At 39.4% G+C, this 22685-nt stretch overlaps 1 protein-coding gene across 1 annotated transcript in view; it reads left to right on the forward strand.

Annotated features, from left to right (window-relative positions):
- LOC126194690 (xanthine dehydrogenase) overlaps positions 1-22685 on the forward strand; it is a 262170-nt gene that overhangs the window by 102165 nt on the left and 137320 nt on the right. The window contains exons 2-3 of the mRNA XM_049932909.1: positions 20657-20714; positions 22475-22571. Of these exons, the coding sequence (XP_049788866.1) occupies positions 20657-20714; positions 22475-22571 (155 nt within the window). The remainder of the gene's footprint in view (positions 1-20656; positions 20715-22474; positions 22572-22685) is intronic.

The following is a 22685-nucleotide window of genomic DNA, read 5'->3' on the forward strand; positions in this document are numbered from 1 at the left end:
AAACACTCGTTCGACCTATACTTGAGTATTGCTCATCAGTGTGGGATCCATACCAGGTCGGGTTGACAGAGGAGATAGAGAAGATCCAAAGAAGAGCGGCACGTTTCGTCACAGGGTTATTTGGTAAGCGTGATAGCGTTACGGAGATGTTTAGCAAACTCAAGTGGCAGACTCTGCAAGAGAGGCGCTCTGCATTGCGGTGTAGCTTGGTGTACAGGTTTCGAGAGGGTGCGTTTCTGGATGAGGTGTCGAATATATTGCTTCCCCCAACTTATACCTCCCGAGGAGATCACAAATGTAAAATTAGAGAGATTCGAGCGCGCACGGAGGCTTTCAGACGGTCGTTCTTCCCGCGAACCATACGCGACTGGAACAGGAAAGGGAGGTAATGACAGTGGCACGTAAAGTGCCCGCCGTCACACACCGTTGGGTGGCTTGCGGAGTATAAATGTAGATGTAGATGAACTGACCCACATGTACAGATCGGAGAACAGGCAACAACTTTTAGATAGATCTCTGCAAAAAATAGTCCTTCGTTTCGTCTTTCTCCGTTCTTCTGAAGGTAGAGAATGTGTACACCTTGTAGAATAGCTTTTCCTTCTAGCGAGGTGGATTTCAAATATCTACATTATCGTGCCATTATAAACCTAAATGCCATTAGAAACTTATTTAGTAACATTCCGTGTAATCATAAATTCCATCATATGTTTGTTGTTAATAGCCATTTTGTATTTTTTATCAACAACAGACCAAAACTGGCGCTTTTCTGATTAAGACTATCACCAACAACGACGAAATAGCTAGACATGCGAATAATAGGATCAAATTTAATATTTTAATTTGAATTGTTTATCATCATCAAATTCTGTATCTATTAGACTTTGCCTGTTACACCTCTCTATAGAGTTAAGTCTGTCCTTCCATGTGGTTTTGCAGCTCCGTATGAATCTTTGTCCTTTTGGTTTGTATTGATGTAGTATTCTTGGCAGTCTTTCATCCTCCAACCTACTGATGTGCTCTTTCCATTTCCACACTAATTTTCTGTTTTTTCCCCCTTTCAGTTAGGGTCAATGCTAATTCTTTTCTTTATTTTGCGTTCGATCTTGTCTTGTGTCTTGCTACATCTCTGAGAAATCTCCTGCACTTCTAAGGGGACTGCCTACAATACGCTTGTCCGTCCTCTTTTAGAATACTGCTGTGCGGTGTGGGGTCCTTAAAAGATAGGACTGACGGAGTACATCGAAAAAGTTCAAAGAAAGGCAGCACGTTTTGTATTATCGCGAAATATGGGAGAGAGTGTCACAGAAATGATACAGGAGTTGGGCTGGACATCATTAAAAGATAGGCGTTTTTCGTTGCGACGGAATCTTCTCACGAAATTCCAATCACCAACTTTCTCCTCCGAATTCGAAAATATTTTGTTGACACCGACCTACACAGGGAGGAACGACCACCACGATAAAATAAGAGAAACCAGAGCTCGTACGGAAAGATATAGGTGTTCATTGTTTCCGCGCGCTATACGAGATTGGAATAATAGAGAATTGTGAAGGTGGTTCGATGAACCCTCTGCCAGGCACTTAAATGTGATTTGCAGAGTATCCATGGAGATTTAGATTTCAGTTATTGGTGCATACTTATTGTTGTTATCCATGTTTCTTTTCCGATTACAGATTGTAGTGACAGTGTTTTATAAAATTTCAAGTGTTTCTCATTTCTCTTATAAGGTTCAGCCGATAGTATTTTAAATTAAATTCCTCCATCTACTCTCCATTTATACACATGATTATGTGCGAAGGTTGTCCAGAAAGAAACGTTTTGGCCAAACGAAACAGAAACGAAAGACATCACAAATTACATTACCTCAATCTAATTTTCAGTGTAGTCGCCATAACTTTATAGGTACTTATTGTGAGATGGGATCAGTTTTTCAATTCCCTTGTTGTACTCCTCTTACCACAGAAGATCTGATTCAGAATGTCACTGCTTGTTCGAGGTCTTCATCGTTTGTGATCTGTTTTCCATCCAAAAATCCCTTTAGTTTCGGGAATAAGTGAAAATCACGTGGTGCCAAGTCAAGGCTGTAAGGAGAATACCCAAAAATTTAGCACTTAAGACGTTGAAGTGAATCAAAAACACTTTTGCCGACAGCATTCCGCGTCACTGAAAACTTGTTTATTGCACTATCACGACAAGCATTCTTTTATTTGCCTATTAATTTCGATACGCTTAACATTTTGTGCACTCAGAAAACGAATGACTACGCACTTCACATTTGGCGAGATTTTGAATGGGCGCCACTATTTCGAAATGTTACAGAACGAAGAGTTGTGACCACTCGGCAACAAAAATCGGCTCACACTGAGGAGGGAGATAACGGGCACGCTTGCGGTCGCGGAGGTGGGGGATCGGAGCTGGACGTTGCACGCAATCGTTCTTCACTCCTTGGATGACCCTTGTATATGTCTAGAGGATCCATCGTTCTTTTCTGGGAAAAATTTTCGGTGTCGATTACAGACACAGATGATATTAGTTTAGTGTACTATCTGTTCTTCGAGATCGTTCTTTCTCAATGTTTGTTCTACGTCTTGTTTGTCGTCCTCGAGGGACAGTATAGGTCAGGACCTATAACAGCTAACGCTATAATCTAACTTCGCGTCTTACATAGTTTCACATACATAGTTTTTTTTTTGGAGGGGGGGGGGGGGGAGGAAGGCAGAGCACAGACCCGGCCCATTAAGGGAGTAACAATTATCTCTGGATCAGAGTGCGTCATTGCAGCTGACACGTTATTTTCACCATCCGCTTGTTTCGTAACCGCTGTTGGCCTCCGAGACGCGTAGATGGCTGAAATTCTTTTCCAAGGACCCCACCGTTCCGTCACCGTGGGAACCGCTTCTCTTTATTTCCTTTTGTTTCTGTCGCATCCCATAAATTGAATATTTTTTTCCTTCGAAAAAGAAGTCCATCGCTTTTGATGTGACTTCATTAGCGAAATTAGATTTGTGTGTATCACAATTCGCGAGAAGCCTTTTAAATTGGGAGAGTGCTTGAATCCGGAGATATGTACCATTCTATGAGATAACATAATTTCATTGTTCTTGAGACGATCTAGTGAACTCTTTTTTTTTTCCCCTCCAATTTTGGAGCTACCGTAAAATTACTTCGTCCATGAGGGAAAAAAATTTAGAATTAACACTCTCTTTGCGTAACATATATCTTACTTTTGATATTTTTAATACAGCCATTAATATAAACATTTCTTTTCTCATTTCTGTTTCAGAATCGGAATTACCTTTTACGGTACTGAACAGTTCTAAGGCAGATAATTTTTCATCTGCTCGTAAAACATTGGATTCAAAACTGATTTTAGCATGTTTTCCTAAATTACCGCAATGTAATTTTGGCAGTGATTTCGATATCCGTCTCTGTTTCTTATGACACACTGGTTACGACTCCATCTATCAATGTTGGTTAATGTATTGCCATTTGCAGAGAACATACGAGGGAGAGGGGTACCCAAAAAAACCGGAATTATTTTTTAAAAGCTATATATTTTTAAATTATTTGCAAAACAACCTAATACCCTTGAAAATACTATTCCACTGATCGAAGCATTTTTGTAGCTCCTTTAGAAATGGCCGACAGCTCCTTCCTTGGTTTTTTCTTGACTTCTTCAATGTTGTCAAATTTGTGTCCTTTCATGCCCATTTTCATCCGTGGAAATAAGAAACGTTGCATGGAGCTAGGTCAAGCGAGTAAGGTGCGTGAGGCAATTTTCAGCTAAAAACTGTCAAACAGAGATGGCTGTGTGTGCAGGTGCATTGTTGTGGTGGAAGAAATCTTCCGTTAAAATCCGCTGAATCGAGCTCCAAGATAATTCACTAATCTCTGACAGTCCGACAGTCTCTGAGTACAAGGTCTCGAATTTTTTCTTCCATTCAGACAGTTGATGGATGTCCAAAACGAGGTTTGTCATCAATCTACATGAAGCCATTTTTAAATCGAGCAATCCACTTGTACACTTGAGTTTTTCCTAACGTGTAATCTTTATAAGCTGTTTTCAACATTAAAACAGTTTCAGCAGCAATTTTACCGAGTAAAAAAATTTTCACAGCTGCCCGTTTTCACTGAAACTTGTCATAATAAAAAACGAAACAAGAACAAAACAGTACTACCAAAAACTATCACTACAAATGAACAGATCGACAACACAGGCGGCAGTGAACAGGCAATGAATTGCGCTGTATACGCCTAGCGGCGGAAATGCGTACTACACAGGCTCCGCAACGGCATTGCTATTCCGGTTTTTTACTTGGGTACCCCCTCGTATTACAAATAGGTACTGAATCACTTGTAATGTAAAAATACAAAAAATACGCTTTTAATCAGGGGAGCAGTGACGTAAGCACTCAATTTGCGCCATAACGGAACTCAAACTTCAACCAATGACTTTTGTGGGTTGTGCTTTCTCGTTTTGCCTGCCGATCGCTCTTGATAGACGAACTCAAGGCTCAGCTCGTCACTGCCTCATCACCATTCCTCCAAAACGCCTCTGTATGCGAGGAGAAGTCATAGATTTGAAACTGAGAGCGTCCGAAGCAAAGGCGTAGTGACAGTTCCCAGAAAAATGAGATAAATGCATCCAGAGCACGGTAAAGCATGTAAAATCGTAGTGGAAAAGGCATAAAAGTGAAATCCCATTCTTCGCTGCTCCCTGTTGAACAGAGTGAAAACTAGTTACACGATGTCACGAAACAGTTGGTACCAAAGAGATACATGTGCACTTGTATATGAATTTCTCACATACCACCAGAAAAGACAAAACTCCCACGAATGTCATCATGTCACCTCTGCCCAACCAGTCTCCAAGGATTAAGCTTCCTAAATACAGGTCTTCTGGACTAGCTTCCATTTATCCCGCCTATCCATCAATGATTTTTCACTTGCATGAAGGCCAGCCACAGCAATAACCAGAATTGACCCGCTTCAGGCAGGTGAACTAGATGATGAGAAATCGGATTAAGAATATAGACTTTCTTATTTTAAATTGTTTTAAATTGTCAACAAAATGCAGTATGTCCGTTTAGGATTATACCGATTTTTGATGTTGAATATTATCTAGGTAGCGTTCTTATAATACACGAGAAGAGAGAAGCGACCCAGGTGGTGCGAATTATTTTAAATAATGGTCTAATGCGTTAAACAGTATTCTTTTTTGTTTGTCAGTGCTCTACCCTTCAGCCACTCCATCTAGCCTCACAACCTCACTCAGTATTTCAACATACCATGGCTACTTCTAAGAACTGAGGCAGGGAAACTAAATGACACATACTCGGGAGAAACAAAGGTGTGTTACTGTCCGGCAGTCCTGAGTTAGGTTTTCCAAAATCAGTTCAGACGAATGCTGAGATGGTTCCTTCAACAATCCCACAATCAATTTCCTTCCATATCTTTTAGCAATTGAGCCAGCGCCCCCGTCTTCAGGGTTGTGCCGGATCTATGGGGCGTTAAAATTCTTCCAAGGGTGGAATAAAGAGGTGCTACAAACAAACGTTTTGTAAGTCTATAAAGCGTCCGTGGATGGTTAAACTGAAGAGTACAGTCAGTGAAAGGCAGGGTCCACATTCGGGTCTTGGTTTGGCATATAGTTTCAGCTGCAATGATTGAATAAAAAGTTTATTTAGACATTTGCTAGACAATAACACAATCGTCCAAAGAGTAAATATAAACGCCTAATGACAGCTTCTACACAACATATAAAAATTCCTTATTTATCGGAACGAAATTAATATATTCATTTTCGTGAAAAAATAAAAAAATGACGTGTCAGAAAGCAGTTAATTTGAAGCAATTTATGCGTGTGACCCAAAGATGGCGATCATTCTCTGAAGCAGTTGGAAGTTAACAGAAGCAATACAGTAATGATATGTGAATGAACACGTCCGGCCTAGCATAACTACGGTGTTAGATGCACTTAGAAAAAAAAGCATATCATAGCACAAAAAGTTAATTTTTCTCACATAGCTGATGAAATTAAAAATAGGATAGTAAAATGCAAGAACGAGGTGACGATTATGTAATGTTCCGTGGGGTTTCTCATTGACGAATACAGCAGTCTCTCCAGAGGCTTTTATCCAAACATCGAGTACACGGTAACTCTCCTGTCATTCATACCCATTGTGCATTCCTCTGCTGGCGCTTCTTACTACCTTGACTTCTGGAAGAAATTAGAGAACTGGTCTTGTTGCGTAATCAACACCAGATCGCATGTTTTTCGGCCTTGGAGTTGCATGGCCACTCTAACTTTGTGAATGGAATTCTGTAGGTATCTTTTAAGCTCCGTATATGCGATTTATATCCGCGAAGGGCAGCGATCAAATACCAGCCGAGGCGTTCATGTTTTAGTTTTTCTGTGGTTTTCTTACGTCACTTGAGACGAATGGATCGTTCTTCATATTCATACAGCAAACTCAGTTGGAGTACAGGGAAATCACAACGATCGGATGAAAAATGTGGCTTTCTTCCGTTCCTCAAATACCGCCGAAAAACCATAAAGGACTACAAATATTCTTCGGTAAGAATCTACAAGAACACTAACGCACACAACGGATTGTGCGAATAAATGGCAATATCACAGCTCCTTCCCTCAGAAAATCACCATTTCTTGCGTCCTTCTCAAACCTTTCAAAGGCCAATGGTATCATAGTGCAAAGAAATAAAACTGAGAGTCTTATCCTTTCTGTGGTCAGCGGACTATCAGAAGAAGACTCAAAAAGAAAAAGCAAAGAAAGTAAGGTCGCAGTTTTTTGCAACATTTTCAGGTTGACCCTTGTACGTATGTTTCCTGGTTTCAGCTTGCAGCTGGTTAATCCGGGTTATCATCCGGGTTATCTCATTCCAGTATTCAGTCTTATACTCCCCCATCAACTGAGATTGTGAAACACGTACAACATTTGAAACTTCCTGGCAGATTAAAACTGTGTGCCGGACCGAGACTCGAACTCGGGACCTTTGCCAGACGAGGTACTGGCAGAAGTAAAGCTGTGAGGACGGGGCGTGAGTCGTGCTTGGGTAGCTCAATTGGTAGAGCACTTGCTCGTGAAAGTCAAGGTCCAGAGTTCGAGTCTCGGTCCGGCACACAGTTTTAATCTGCCAGGAAGTTTCATATCGGCACACACTCCGCTGCAGAGTGAAAATCTCATTCTACTTACAACATTTGATTCACATTCTGGGGGCACAGCGTCCAAATCTCCTATCGCCATATGGGTTTAAATTTTTCATGGTTCCCTACACGTAAGTGCCTTTTGAAAGACCATGAAAGATTTTCTACCTTGTTCATGTATTCTCAAGAAATGCTGTATTGGTGTCTGCGATGATGTTACCATTACAAAGTTAGTCAAAAACAGCGAAGTGAAGTGAATAACTTGACGGGGTTCATCACAAAATATTCATTACATTCCAAGTTAAGTGTATCTTAATGATTCACAGTAGTATCACTTCATCTTCATTGATTTCATCCCTATTGATGTTACAGTTAGGTCTAGTACAGATAGTGGCCACTTGAACTGTCTATGATGGAGTTACTATCTGATAATGGGAAAAGAGTCAGTGAGGTTCTGGAAGGTACTGACAGGGATTTGGAGCCATGCCGACTCCAGTGCCTTGGCCAGCTGCACTAGATCTCTCGGTTAAGGATCCACAGTGCAAACAGCCTGATCGACGTTGTACCACAGATTCTCAATTGGGTTTAAATCAGGAGACTTCAGTGGTCAGAGGAGTACGGTAAACTCATTCTGTTGCTCTTAAAACCCTGCACACACACTGAAAGCTGTGTGACACAGGGCATTGTCATGCTATTGTATGCCTTCGTGCTGAGGAAAAAGAAACTACTTGTAGGGGTGAACATAGTCCCCAAGAATAGACACATACTAGAATTGGAATGACGAGATCACCTCGAGAATGCCATGAAAATGTTCCCTAGACCATAATGCTCCCTACTCCAGCCTGAAACATTCCGACAATTGTTGAAGGGTGTTTGCTTTCAGTCTGATGGAGCATAAAACATGATTCATCTGAAACGGCCATCTGTCGCCTCTCAGTGGACAACCAGTTGTGGTGCAGGCATGCAGATTCCAGCCTTTGTTGCTGATGAACAGCAGTCACCTGTTGCAGAGGCCCATTTGCAGCAATGTTTTCTGAACTGTCATTGAGGGGACACTGTTGGTAGCCTCTTTGTTTATCTGGACAGTCAGCTGCCCAACAGTTGCACGTCTATTCATCTGTAAACATCTCCGCAACTGTCGTTCACTCCTGTCATATATGGCTTGCAGTGCACCACGGTTGCCTTGGCACTAGTTTTGGATAGCATCATTTTGGCATGTACAGTATACACCAAATTTTGGCAGTAAGCGAACAGATTAGAAACTTAGCCATTTTGGAAATGCTTCCACCCACGGCCCAAAAGCCAATGATCATGCCCTTTTGGATGTCAGATAAATCACTCCATTGTTTGCATTATGACTATGACTATACCGTTCTCAGTGTCCTCCAGACATGTTTTCTATACCCTCTACTGCTTGTGTTGTCAACTGTGGTGGTTACTGCACGTTGATGTTGAACACAGGCAGTACTCACATTAATGTGACTGGATTGTGTGTCAAGGCAGCAATATGCAGATAAAAGGCAGTTGACGCAAAATGTTTGAGGATACCAAAGATTAACAAAGGTTTGAATGTTTGTAATAATGTCTGGTACAAACAACAATGTCAAATCATGTCTGAATAAGTATACAAATAATGGCTACATTCCAGAAAATAGTGACTAAGTGTAATTTGATAAGTGGACTTAGTACTTGCAAAGTAAATTTCACATGTCATGATTTCTTAAATATAATATCGCCAGGTAATTTAATGTATGACAGTCCACACATTTTTATCTTTTTAAATATTATTGGGTAAACAGCATTTATGAATATAGACTTCACCCTCTTGGATAAACCGTGCTCATGCAGTGAGCTTCCTTTGACTTGGGAGAAGCTGCTTCATAGGTACTGAGGGAAATTTGACCCCTTCCCACAATATTTGATTGAATGGGGGCATATAGTACTGTTGATAGCACTCTGTCTGTTGTATGCAGATGTAAGCTTAGCCTTGATCCTTTAAAAAAGGAAATGACCTTGCTACACTCAGGAGGAGATGCTTCAAATGTTTTATGTCAGTGAATGATCATAGGGATTAGATTCGAAATGAAATGTTCTAGAAGTAGTGGGTTTCTGTAGGTTTAAACAAGTGTTTTTATGAGTTGGTGGGACAAAGTTTTCATTTCATCAAAGAATATTTGTGAATGCACTTTTATAATTTTACTAATGTAGGGAACACAGTGTAAGGAAAGAGCATGTGCAGCATGAACCAAGGTCATCCTGTAATTGTTTGTAGTGTTTCGTTCAGGATGATTTGAACTTTTGAGGTTCATCAACTCCACTCTCTCTTCTGATGCCTCGATTACAGCATGGAGTACATCATCTTGTATATGAGAACTTTTATGTGTAAATTCAACCCATGTCTCTCAAGGAAAGTGTATAGCAGATACAATTTGTCCAAATCTTTATTACATGTCTCCATAATCTGTAAATTCGAGATAATATTTTATCAATGCTATTAATAAAGTACATGTATGAGAAAGCTCAGTTATTGATTACAATTCAGTACACTGGATCATGTTACCAGGAGGATTTATATTTACAAGTAACAGAATACTAAGGACTGGTCCCTCTGGCACTCCCATTTCTAAGTGCTTCTGAGGGCTGAGAGCTGCTAGCCTTTAGTGGTGGCACAGCTCAATAAAATGTCCTCAGATGACATAGTGAAGGAATTTGTTTATTAATCCATTATGACAGACATGGCAGAATGCTATCTCAATCTCTAGTAATATTTGACCTAAACTTTGCTCCTGTAGCCTCACCCTGTCAAGATGTACTCCACTATCAAGGTTAACAAATTTAAAATGCCATGTTTGGCATGAAAACCAAATTATGTACACAAGATGTCCCAGGTTATTATCAGTGATACATGTTTTCAAGGACTAAGGGTGAGCTATTCTACTCTAGAACCTTGTGCAGGAAGTTCATTATTGTCTGCTAGTCCTTTTTGGCATGGGTTCCACAGACTTGCGCAATATTCTAGGATGGGTCACGTGAGTGATTTGCAAGCAATCTCCTTTGTAGACTTGCAGTTCACCAGTATTCTATCAATAAATTGCAATCTGCTATCTGCTTTATCCATGACGCAGCCTGTGTGGTCGTTCCATATCATCTGTACTAAGTGTTACATCCAGGCATTTGTATTACCATAAGTAATTTTAAACAATAGAAACTCTGGGTAGGAATGTCAACAATGTTGGAAAATTTAGATTGCTACTAACCGTAAAGATAACATGATAAGTTGCAGACAGGCAAAATTATGACACTTACACATAAGCTTTCGGCCACAACCATTGTTAGAAAAAGAGAAACACACACTGTTCGTTCACACACACATGAACACCAACTCTGGCAGCTCGAACCAGAATCTGGAGTTGCTGGAGATGGCAGTCATGTGTGCATAAGGTGTGCTTGCTTGTGTGGATGAATGGTGTATGTTTATCTTTCTCCAATGAAGACTGGCTGTAAGGTTATATATAAGTGTCTTTTAATTGTGCGCTGTCTGCAACTTAGCACATTATCTTTACGGCAAGTAGAAAATTATCTTTTCCTGCATTGTTCATAACTAATTTTATTATATTATCTTTTGATTCCATTATAACTTCTTCTAAAATAGTAAATATTAAGAACAAATATCTTTTAAATAGTCTTCACGGGGGTGCCACTGGATGATGTGCAAATTCCACAATGTTTCCTTGGAGCAACTGTCTGACACCTTCAGGTGGTTGAATCTTGCTAGTGGCTAGGTACGACTGACAGTACCCAGATGTTGACACCCTAACATATAGAACATGCACTCAGAGAATTTCCAGGCACAGAAATCATGCATGCACAATGATTTACAGATAGATAGTGCCATACTTAAATGCCCTCTGCCAAATATCACAGAGTAGCTGTCCTGTGTGTCCGCTGTACATTATGCTTAATAATAGTGTGGCTAGACGTCACTCGCTAAAAGACTATACTAGACCAATGTTGTGATGTGTCTGTTATTGAAAAAATCTTGATTTTTCTCCTTGTGGTTTACATCATATCTGCAGGAAAGTGTCGTATTGGCCCCTTACTGTTAGAGGGCCTGCAGAACTGACATCCAAGATGGGTTGCTGACCCCCTTTTCAGGAGCATGGAGAGAAACATTGCCAGCGGCCAGAAACAATAACAGACTTTCCAAATAAACATGGAACTACTTCGCCAGACAACATGTGACAGTGTTCCACCAGTTGGAACTCATATGACTGATATAGCACTCCACCGATCTGGCTTTGTAAGCATGCATGCCTAGATTGCCAGACCATCTGTGTTTACCAAGTGCTAGGAACAGCTCTCACCAATACTTACACTAGCCCTAGCATTGTATTCACTCGCTGTAATGTTGTAGTAGCACATTTTATTTTGTATTGTATAGAGTAGATTTTGGTCAGTATTTTTCTTTCATTGTCTTGTATCCTTCTTTGGTTTGTCACCACAAGAGTTGTGGGTTTTCTTGTTGCTCTTGCATTTACAACTTAGTGTGTGCCAAGAAGGCATTTTTTCTTTAATTATAATAACGTGTGTTCTAATTCACTGTTGGTTCTTTTTCCTGCTGACCGCAGGATGCTACAGAAAGCCTGGAGTCACAAAAAATATCATGTTTGGTGAAGAGCAGGGTTGGGTAGGTGAGACCTGGCATTTTTAGTATACAGAATATTTCTCAAGATTCAGATTCTTTATGCACTTCATGAGTACTCAAGATAGTGCTCTTGTTGCCTGTTAACATTTTTCAACATGATAGGACATGTCATTTTGACATCAATGAGAACTTCATCTTCCAGATCTTAGGCACCCCACAGCCTAGGCACCCCACAGCTGTGTCAGATGTAGTAACTGAGTCAAAGGAGTTCTGTGATTGGCTATTGTGGAGCATATAATTTTTACCATTACACTGGATTCTTTGTGAACACCAAATTTAATGGTCTTTCAGTTTATTAGAAATTGACTACTACCTACTTACAATCTCACCATTTCATTTATATCTGTTATTGTGGACAAATAAAATTCTGTACATACTGGTTCTTCTCCACTGACAGTGATTTGTATCAGTGAAAATGCATGTGGGCACACTGACAGACATACTCTCTCTCTCTCTCTCTCTCTCTCTCTCTCTCTCTCCCTCCCCCCTCCCCTCTCTCCCTCCCCCCTCCCCACTCTCCCTGCCTCTCTCTCCCTCTCTCTCTCTCTTCCTTGTGTTACCAAACTGATGATTCTTTGATGCCTCAGGATGAGCCCTATTAAACACTGCTTTTCGTCAAGCTGCATTTTAAAATTTATTTTTCCACAATTTAGCTCAGTACTGCCTCAATAGTTATTAAATACACCCATCTGATTTCTTCTGTAGTTCTTTAGTAGCACCAACATTTCAAAATCTTCTACTCTCCTCTTGTCTGAACCACTTATCATCCATGTTTCACTTCCACACAAGGCTACACTCCATTAAAATATCTCCAGAAAAGACTTCTTAACACTTACATATAAATTAAAATTGTTCTTTTTCAGACATGCTTTTTTTTTGGCTGTTGATAGTCTGCATTTTACATTCTCTCTTTCTCTCTTCTACAGCCATCATCAATTATTTTGCTACACAAAAAATGAAACTCATTGACTACCTTTAATGTCTCATTTCATAATCTAATAATATCAGCATCACCTGATTTAATTGGACTGCTTTCCATTATCCTTGTATTACTTTTATTACTATTTGTCTGATAATCTTTTTTGAAGGCACTGTCCACTCCATTCACTACTGTTCCAAATCAAGTCCTTTGTTGCCCCTGACAGAATTACAGTATCATCAGCAACCTCAAAGTTTTTATTTTCTGTCTCTTTCCTAATTTATCCTTGGTTTCCTTCACTGCTTGCTCAGTGTGCAGACTGAATAACATCAGGAATAGGCTACAATCCTGTCTCACTCCCTTCTCAACTATGGCTCCCCTTTCATATCCATTGACTCTTATAACTGCAGTCTGATTTACAAGGTCCGTTCAAAAAATTCTGGAACTTTGTCCATTTTTCTACACTTACCTTTTATTTATTGCGTGTGATCTTCTTAGAAATACTCTATTCCACAATTGACACACCACTCTCCGAATGCCATTTCCACTTGTGGAAGCAGTCTTGTACACCTCTTACTGGATCGTCTGTCATTTCAGATCCTTGTCATTTCAACATGGGTTTCAACTTTGGAAATAAAAAAGTCCAAGAGGCCAGGTCTGGAGAGTACAGAGGATGAGGGAGCACAGTGATTTCACTTTTTGTGCAATAGTCTTGCACCAACAGGGATGAATGTGCGGGTGCATTATTGTGATGCAACAGCTATGAATTGTTCTGCCTCATTTCAGGCCATTTCTTTACCACATTTTCTCCCAGGCATCACATGTCTTGATAGTACCGTCCATTAACAGCTTGTTCCTGTGGCACAATTTCATGATGAACTAATTCTTCAAATTCAAAGAAAACTGTCAGCATGGCTTTGACATTTGACATGACCTGACGAGCTTTCTTTGGTCTTGGAGAACCTTTTCCTACACATTGTGAAGATTGAACCTTGGTCTCAACATCATAATCAAAGACCCATATCTCATCAATAGCTATGATTCTCTTAAGGAACATCTCATTCTCATTTGTGTGATCCTAAAGCTCTTCACAGATTGTGAGGTGAAGGTCTTTCTAATCTTGGCTCATGAGATGTGGGATGGACTTGGTGGCAACATGATGCATTCCAAGATACTGTGTCAGGATTTCATGACATGATCCAACTGAAGGGCTGTATTCTTCTGCAATCTCTCAGAAAGTCAGTGTTTGACTGGCATGCACAACTTCATTGATGTTCCTCACATGAGCATCGTTGGCAGAAGTTGAAGGGCATCCTCAACAAGAGTCATCTGCACTCATCACTGTAGGCTTCCTGCATCATTTGGTGTGTCTCTGTAAAAGTTTTCTTGAGTTTCACACAAAATCTAATAAAGATGCATACTTCCTCTAACTGTGCCATCTTGAAATTCACAAACTGTGTGATACAACATTCTAATCAATATAGCACTGAACAATAACTAACGGACATACATAAATGAAACTTCTGGCAGTTAATCATTAAACACAAGTGTGTGCAGGGATGACAACTACATTTTCCTTCAACACACCATTGACGTGAAATTATGAATGTTCCAAAATTATTTGAAAAGACATTGCAAGTACAGTTTGCAGATAGATTTTTGTTCTCTGTATTTTACCCCTGCTGTCTTCAGAGTTTCAAAGAGTTATTCCAAACAATGTTGCCAAAAGCTTTCTGTAAATCTATAAATGTGATAGGTGTAGGTTTGCAGTCAATCTTTTAAGGTAAGCCACAAGGTCACTATGACATGACATGTTCCTGTATTTCTCTGAAACCCAAAGTGATCATCCCCAAGGTTGGCTTCTGTCAGCCTTTCCATTCTTCTACAAATAATACAGTTTCTTACTAGACCTTAAATGCCATGCAGTCTAGCCTTCCTTCTCCATCTGCCTTCCTTCTCCCTCAGGCATCCTCTATCAGCTGATTAAATCTCTCTTCTCATCAGGTTCTTAGAACTTCTTCATAAATCTCACATGCCTCATAACTCAAAGATCACAACACCATTGTCTCTTTAATCTTTCCCAGTTCACCTCTACACATTCCACATCCTAACTCAAGAAGACCTAAATGGGTTGCCCCTTATTGACATTGATCTCTATCAATATCTATCCATATGAAGACAGTAACTTGTTCTGGAAAGAACAGTTACTGTTGATGACCGTGCAGCTGTTTCCCTGGAATAAATGATAACTAACTGACAACCTCAGCTGCCGACAGGTGTTGTTGTTATACCTCGATGTGGACAGCTGAAAATGTGTGCCCCGACCGGGACTCGAACCCGGGATGTCCTGCTTACATGGCAGACGCTCTATCCATCTGAGCCACCGAGGACACAGATGAATAGCGTGACTGCAGGGACTTATCACTTGCACGCTTCCCGTGAGACTCACATTCCCAACCATCCACAATTCTACATATGTATTGTACCTTATAGACATTTGCCCACCCACTCATTACTCGCGCACGCTTTGGCGATTCCAGAACAAGTTACTGTCTTCATATATATAGTTAAAGGCTACCCAGCCACTGACCTTTGTCTGTGCAAATGCGCACAGGTTGCCCAAACTCTTATGGGAATCGCCAAAGCGTGCACGAGTAATGAGTGGGTGGGCAAATGTCTATAAGGTACAATACATATGTAGAATTGTGGACGGTTGGGAATGTGAGTCTCACGGGAAGCGTGCAAGGGATAAGTCCCTGCAGTCACGCTATTCATCTGTGTCCTCGGTGGCTCAGATGGATAGAGCGTCTGCCATGTAAGCAGGACATCCCGGGTTCGAGTCCCGGTCGGGGCACACATTTTCAGCTGTCCACATCGAGGTATATCAACAACACCTATCGGCAGCTGAGGTTGTCAGTTAGTTATCATTTATTCCAACATCTATCCATCTGAGTAACTATAGTTCTAGCCCCCTCCCTCACCCTCCTCCCTGTTCTCACTTCTACATACTACTGATACTCTTCCCAATACTAAACAGGCTACTGTCCCCTTCCTCACTTCCTCTCACCCAGATATAGTTTTGCAACCACTGAATTCTCAATACTCCCTTCCTACACTGACCACAACTACCAGGAGCTGACCCTCATAGTTTACAGTATTTGTCACCTATAATCTACATGTAGCATTATTATCTACATCAGAATACCAGTTATATCATCACATTTTATAAAGAATACTCGTTATTTTATCCATTTCAAATTTCAAAAATTATGTTAGTTTTAAATTATATTAGAATAAGGAGCGTAATATGGCTGCTGCTAGCTTCTCCCACCTCCATTGCAGCATTTGTGTCACACAGGAAAGTATTTCATTAAAATCACCCTGTATGGAAATAAAACAAGACATTCACACTGACATTATGATAAGATCACCAAGCATGAAAGCTAGTCTCCACCCAATGCAATAATGTTTATACTGAATAATGTTAACTATAGATAAATTTATATTAATTACAGAAAATATGATAAATGCCAAAACAAACTTTCACAACTTTAACTGAATCTTTCATCAGTGATTGGCAGGACATTATATTAAGATTAAAAAGGAAAAAACTAATGTAATGTAAAATTATATTTATTTGATCAAAATCAGCTTTCAGCTTCTCATGCCATCTTCAGGTGACAACTAAGAGTCACAAATGTAGATAAACATGATAGTGACTTGTCACACAGAAGACACAAAATGACAGAATGTTTACATAGGAAAACATTACACTTTTCCTTGCATAAAAATGATTGCATTAACAAAAAAAGGGAGTAAACTATGATTTTATGCGAAGGTGATGAGAAATAAGATGAATTTACAGTCTGAATCTAGTATTTGTAATGAAAACTTAATCTAACAAAGGGCAAAATGGAAGTTGGATCTGATTATTTAATATTAGGCTGGAATTCTGTGTTTTGTTGATTTTCAGTAGGGTCATCATTCTACTTTTTTTCATAGAACGTAAGACTTCACATTCCACATCTTAGTAATGGTTTTCTGCCGAAAGATGATCAGCAGAAGTTGAAACTTACTTTCTTAATAGCCAGCTTCTCTTGTTTTCATATTTAAACCAAAAACCATTCATATGATGCAGAATGTGAAGTTTTACATTCTGTTAAGATAAGTAGAAAGATGACCCTACAGAAAATCCACAAACACGTGACACAGAACACCGGCCTAGTATTAAATGATCACACTCAATTTCCTTTTTCCCCTTTGTTAAATTAAGTTTTTGTTACGAATACTAGATTCAAACTGTAAATTCGTCTTATTTCTCATACGTTATTAAATGTATCTCCACATAAAACCAACTTTTTAGTTAATGTAATTATTTCTATGTAACAAAAAACAGAATGTTTACCTATTAAACACTCTGTCATTTTTATATCTTCTGTGCAAATAATATCTGTGTAAGTCATACATCATGTTTATCTATGCTTGAAGATGGCATGAGAAGCTGAAAGCTGGTGTGTGACCAAAATAAATATAATTTTGCACAACATTGAGGAGTGTTTTCCTTTTTAAACTTACTCATAATTTGTTGTTCGGAGCAACTTCCCAAACAATTCGAACAACTCACACTTCAGATTACTCTTTAAATAATTCAGATGCAAAAACCTTTCTAATGAGATACTTAGCAACAGTATGCATGACCCTCTTTCTTAGCGCACACAAGCAGAAAGTCGGGGACTTTTTTGTGCAAATAGTGACTAGCAGCTGACTTTAAGCTTGACCCCTGGTTTGAAGATAACAGTGCTCTCCAGCCGAGATGATGTAACTGGGCTGCTCCCCAGGACTAAGGCATATCTCTCATGGTGATCTCCAAGTCTATGTTTAAATAGCCAAGCAAGTCAATCAGGGATTCATTTCATTTTATTCTCTATGCTACAATCTCAACAAGTAATGAGCTATTACTGTTTTCATTGTGATAAGTATTGGAATAGTGTGGATGTGATTTTAGGACAGTTTGAGAACTTTGTCCTTGATAGTTGCATATATGTATGCCTGTGGCATTGTCTGCATAAAAGATAATCCTTATCATTAAGAAACTGTGCTGAATTTTCATCACTCACTTGCAAAATTTATTATACCATAAGGCATGAATCTTTTTGAGTTAGTTTGAAAAATAACAGAAAAGATGAATCCCTCATCCTCCAGCAAATAAGTAATCATAAGGCCACTCATAACTACAGAAAGATTTTCACCAATTAGGCACTCACTCCTTTATCACTTGAGGCAAATTACATTTTGTAAGATACATGGGTTAGTACATACACACCTTATGATAAAAACAATTCTATGTTTGAAGCACTTATTTAAATGTGTCTACATAATTGACTGACACCATGTCAGCTTTGTCAAAATATTATTATTTTCCACATATTGAAGATAAGAATGTCATTATGTCCAAAATCAGTTACATTGTCTCATATTTTTGTCTTACTATTTTATACAATGTAATATAGAAAGGGAAGCAGTGGTTGGGAAGGGAGTGAGACAGGGTTGTAGCCTCTCCCCAATGTTATTCAATCTGTATATTGAGCAAGCAGTAAAGGAAACAAAAGAAAAATTCAGAGTAGGTATTAAAATCCATTGAGAAGAAATAAATGAGGTTCGCTGATGACATTGTAATTCTGTCCGAGACAGCAAAGGACTTGGAAGAGCAGTTGAACAGAATGAACAGTGTCTTGAAAGGAAGATATAAGATGAACATCAACAAAAGCAAAACAAGGATAATGGAATGTAGTTGAATTAAGTCAGGTGATGCTAAGGGAATTAGATTAGGAAATGAGACACTTAAAGTAGTAAATGAGTTTTGCTATTTGGGGAGCAAAATAACTGATGATCGTTAAATTAGAGAGGATATAAAATGTTGACTGGGAATGGCAAGGAAAGCATTTCTGAAGAAGAGAAATTTGTTAACATCGAGTATAGATTTAAGTGTCAGGAAGTTGTTTCTGAAAGTATTTGTATGGAGTGTAGCCATGTATGGAGGTGAAATATGGACAATAAATAGTTTGGACAAGAAGAGAATAGAAGCTTTCGAAATGTGTTGCTACAGAAGAATGCTCATGATTAGATGGTAGATCACATAACCAATGAGGAGGTATGGAATAGAATTGGGGAGAAGAGGAGTTTGTGGCAAAACTTGACAAGAAGAAGGGACCGGTTGGTAGGACATGTTCTGAGGCATCAAGGGATCACAAATTTAGCATTGGAGGGCAGTGTGGAGGGTAAAAGTTGTAGAGGGAGACCAAGAGATGAATACACTAAGCAGATTCAGAAGGATGTAGGTTGCAGTAAGTACTGGGAGATGAAGAAGCTTGCACAGGATAGAGTAGCACTGAGAGCTGCATCAAACCAGTCTCAGGATTGAAGACCACAACAACAACAACAACAACAACAATATAGAATTACAGCTACAAATTTACAGATGCTTCAGTGTTGTGTTACATGAATGAAACGTATGCACACTATTAAGATCAGCATTTGCTTTTAAAAGTCCACGGAACATTTTATTTAAAAACTCATGGTAATGTAATGTCTGTAACAACAGAGTATAGTACATACACAAATTATGACAAAAACTATTCTACATTTGAAACAGTTATTTAAATGTGTCTGTGTAAGTGAATGACACCCTACCAGTCGAATCAATTTTTTTTTCCAATAAAGAAAGATGAACCTTTTTCTGATTCAATTACTTCATGTCCCTTGTGTGAGTATGTCATTTTCTGTCCACTCCTGACACAAAAATGTAAACCATGGACAGAGCAAGAGTTTTTGTCAGCTGCACACTGAAAACATACCACTGATGAAAGCCAGACAGTCCAGAAACAAAGCAAGGTTGTTGTAGGTGTAGCAAAATAATGATAGACTAAACACTTTATACAGCATGGAACAAGTGCTGACTCTCTTTGCTGGCTGGTTTATATCTAAGATAGCGGCATAGCATGTGTGACATGCTAATCTTGCAATTTAAGGGTGGTTGTGGTGACCTTACTGCTAAGTGCTTGCATGAAGCCACTGCTCTCTCAATACCCATAGTAGGTAGGGGTCCTTGAAAGCAACTTGCAAATATATCCAGTAATTCCAATTCAAACAATATTTCAATAAATTCACTTCAGACAATATTAAAAGCTACTATATCCTGTTTGTGTCATCATCATCATCATTTTCTTTGGGCCTTTGTCCCATGTCAATGTGGGGTAGTGATGTTAGTGGCAGAGGGTGGCCGGATGCCCTTCCTGTTGCCACCCCCGACCCCTCCGGGATGGAATTAGTGTACCCTAGCTGTCTGCATCTAGTGTAAGTCATGAAATAGTACGAACGTTTTCAAATGTCTGTGAGTCGTGTAACTGAGGTGGGGCGTGGGAACCAGTCCGATGTATTCACCTGGTGGGATGTGGGAAACCACCTAAAAACCACATCCAGGCTGGCCAGCACACCGGCCCTTGTCATTAATCTGCTAGGCGGATTCGATCCAAGGCTTGTGCACCTACCCAAGTCCAGGAAGCAGTGCATTAGCGCCCTCGGCTAACCTGGCAGGTTCTTATATTCTGTTCATGTGAAAAATAATAATAATTTTCAAGCCATATGATATTCATAATCCAACATATGCTTCTATTCGCATAGGTCTGGAATAATTATTGATTTATTTTACTCTGCATCTCCTTGCACATTTGTTGCAATTATGGTTTTTTAATTACATGGCTTTCTGCATACTTTGTGTTAACACTTTCTTTGATTTTAGATTCAGTATGGCTTATGTAGTTTGTGGAGTCGTAAGTACTGAAAATATTAATGTTAACATTTTTTGCAGGTGGTTGATGAAAATGTGGACCCGGAATGGACACTGCTGTATTACCTGCGTAACAAACGTATCCTTTTGTGCAACTTGGTGTCATCACTGTAGTGGCTCCAAAGTGAGTTTCTGATTGATGAAATGTGACTGCATTTGGTGCCTGGTCCAGGAAGTCCACTTGGAGTGGCTTAAACAGCAGCCTAAATATAGCTCAGGCACCAGGATACCCTAAGCTTTACATTTAGTCACGTGGCCCATGGAGGAGGATAGGTCCTTGGGAACAATGCCCTCTTTGGCACCTGGGATACTGTCTGGTGACAATGTGGACCATGGTCATTTTGTGTCTATCTGTGGGAAGGCTTGGCCCTTGCAGTTATATGACTGCTTCCTTTGAATATATTTTTGGGTGTTGGCTGGGTAGGCACAAGGCCTGTGGTAGAACCAAAACAAGAAATCTGACAAGTCCAATAGCTGATCACTGACACAAAACATGGTGTCATCACTGTGGTGGCTCCAAAATGAGTTTCTGATTGGTGGACTGTGACTGCATTTGGTGCCTCACCCAGGAAGGTCACTCTGAGTGGCTTCAGCACAGATGCTGTCTGGTGACTGTGTGGTCCATGGTCATATTGTGTCTCTCTGTGGGAAGGCTGACCCTAACAATTATGTGACTGCTTCCCTTGGATATATTTTTGGTTGCTGGCTGGATAGGTCCTAGGCACTGCCACAGCATGAGCCACTATTATATACTTTGAATCTTGCCTCTGTTGAGTCTCCTAAGTAATATGAAGCAGTGGTATCTATGTTGTATGGGTATATGCAATTATATATTCCTCTTCCATGTTTTCTTCTTCTGTAACACTACATGCAGTTTGAAGAGGTGAAAGCATAGCAAACATATGAAAATGTAGCTAAATATTGAAAACTTCCTGTTGTCATCTTCATATAATCTGGTGTAAATTTATTGATTAGGAAATGTTTTTGAGTGAATTTCACAAATCTGAAAATGTTCATGTGTGATAAATGATACAGTCATCAAGAGTACACCCAGTATCCAAACAAGGAATGGGGGGAGCTGTGCAAGTAATTTTAATTCTATGGAGGGGGAAGAGATGGAGTTTTTAAAGCACAATTTCTTACTCAAAAAGCTCAAAACTATTGATTCACAGTGATGAAAAGCTCTTAAGTTTTCAGTTAGTTGGTGATGTTGATAAACTGTGAAGTTTTGAGGAGTGTCATACTCATCGTGCTCAAAACTTGTCAAAGCTTCATGGTAGCATAACTCCCAGCTGGAAACATAGGCCCTTTCATCAATGGTATACACTGGGAAAGTCTACAGCCACTGATTCACTTAGTTTAGCAGTTACCAAACATACAATTCCACCACTTTGTGATATGTATCTGTTGCATGTGTGCCTCTTCCATTGAACCCCAATTAAGTACAAATAAATCACACAAAATAATTGATCCTGATTTTTTGAACACAGACATTTATTAGATTTAAATAAATTCCTCTGTCTGTAACAGGAAACAAAAATACTTTCAGAAATGGGACAAATTAAACATTAAATTGGAAATTAACCCAGGGACAAGAGGGATTTGGAGCTCATTTTCCTTTTAGGTGGCTTAAACAAGGGCCATTTGTAAGGAATGACTTACAGTACAGTATGTCATGTAAATAAGACTCATTAAATCATGTTCTTTTATAGTGTCACTTCTTTGTGCTACAATTGTACTGTTTTTTGCAAGAAAAGAGTAATCTCAAATATCTTAGCTGTAAAATGCACTTCTATTTCAGTTTATATTTTCCTTCTGTTTTCCTTAACTCTTCAACAGTTCGGCTATGTGGCACAAAGCTTGGTTGTGCCGAAGGCGGCTGTGGAGCATGCACTGTCATGATTTCAAAGTATGATCATAAACTCAACAAAGTAATGTATCCTTTTAGAGTGCCAACATAACAGGAGCAAAGCTGACATGATACGAGGCACTCTGAATAATGTTTTGGTTGTTTTTTTTTTTTTTCCAAATCTAAAGAGTAACTGCAAAT

The sequence above is a fragment of the Schistocerca nitens genome, chromosome 7, assembly GCF_023898315.1.
Source record: "Schistocerca nitens isolate TAMUIC-IGC-003100 chromosome 7, iqSchNite1.1, whole genome shotgun sequence".
NCBI classification, from domain to species: Eukaryota; Metazoa; Arthropoda; class Insecta; order Orthoptera; family Acrididae; genus Schistocerca; species Schistocerca nitens.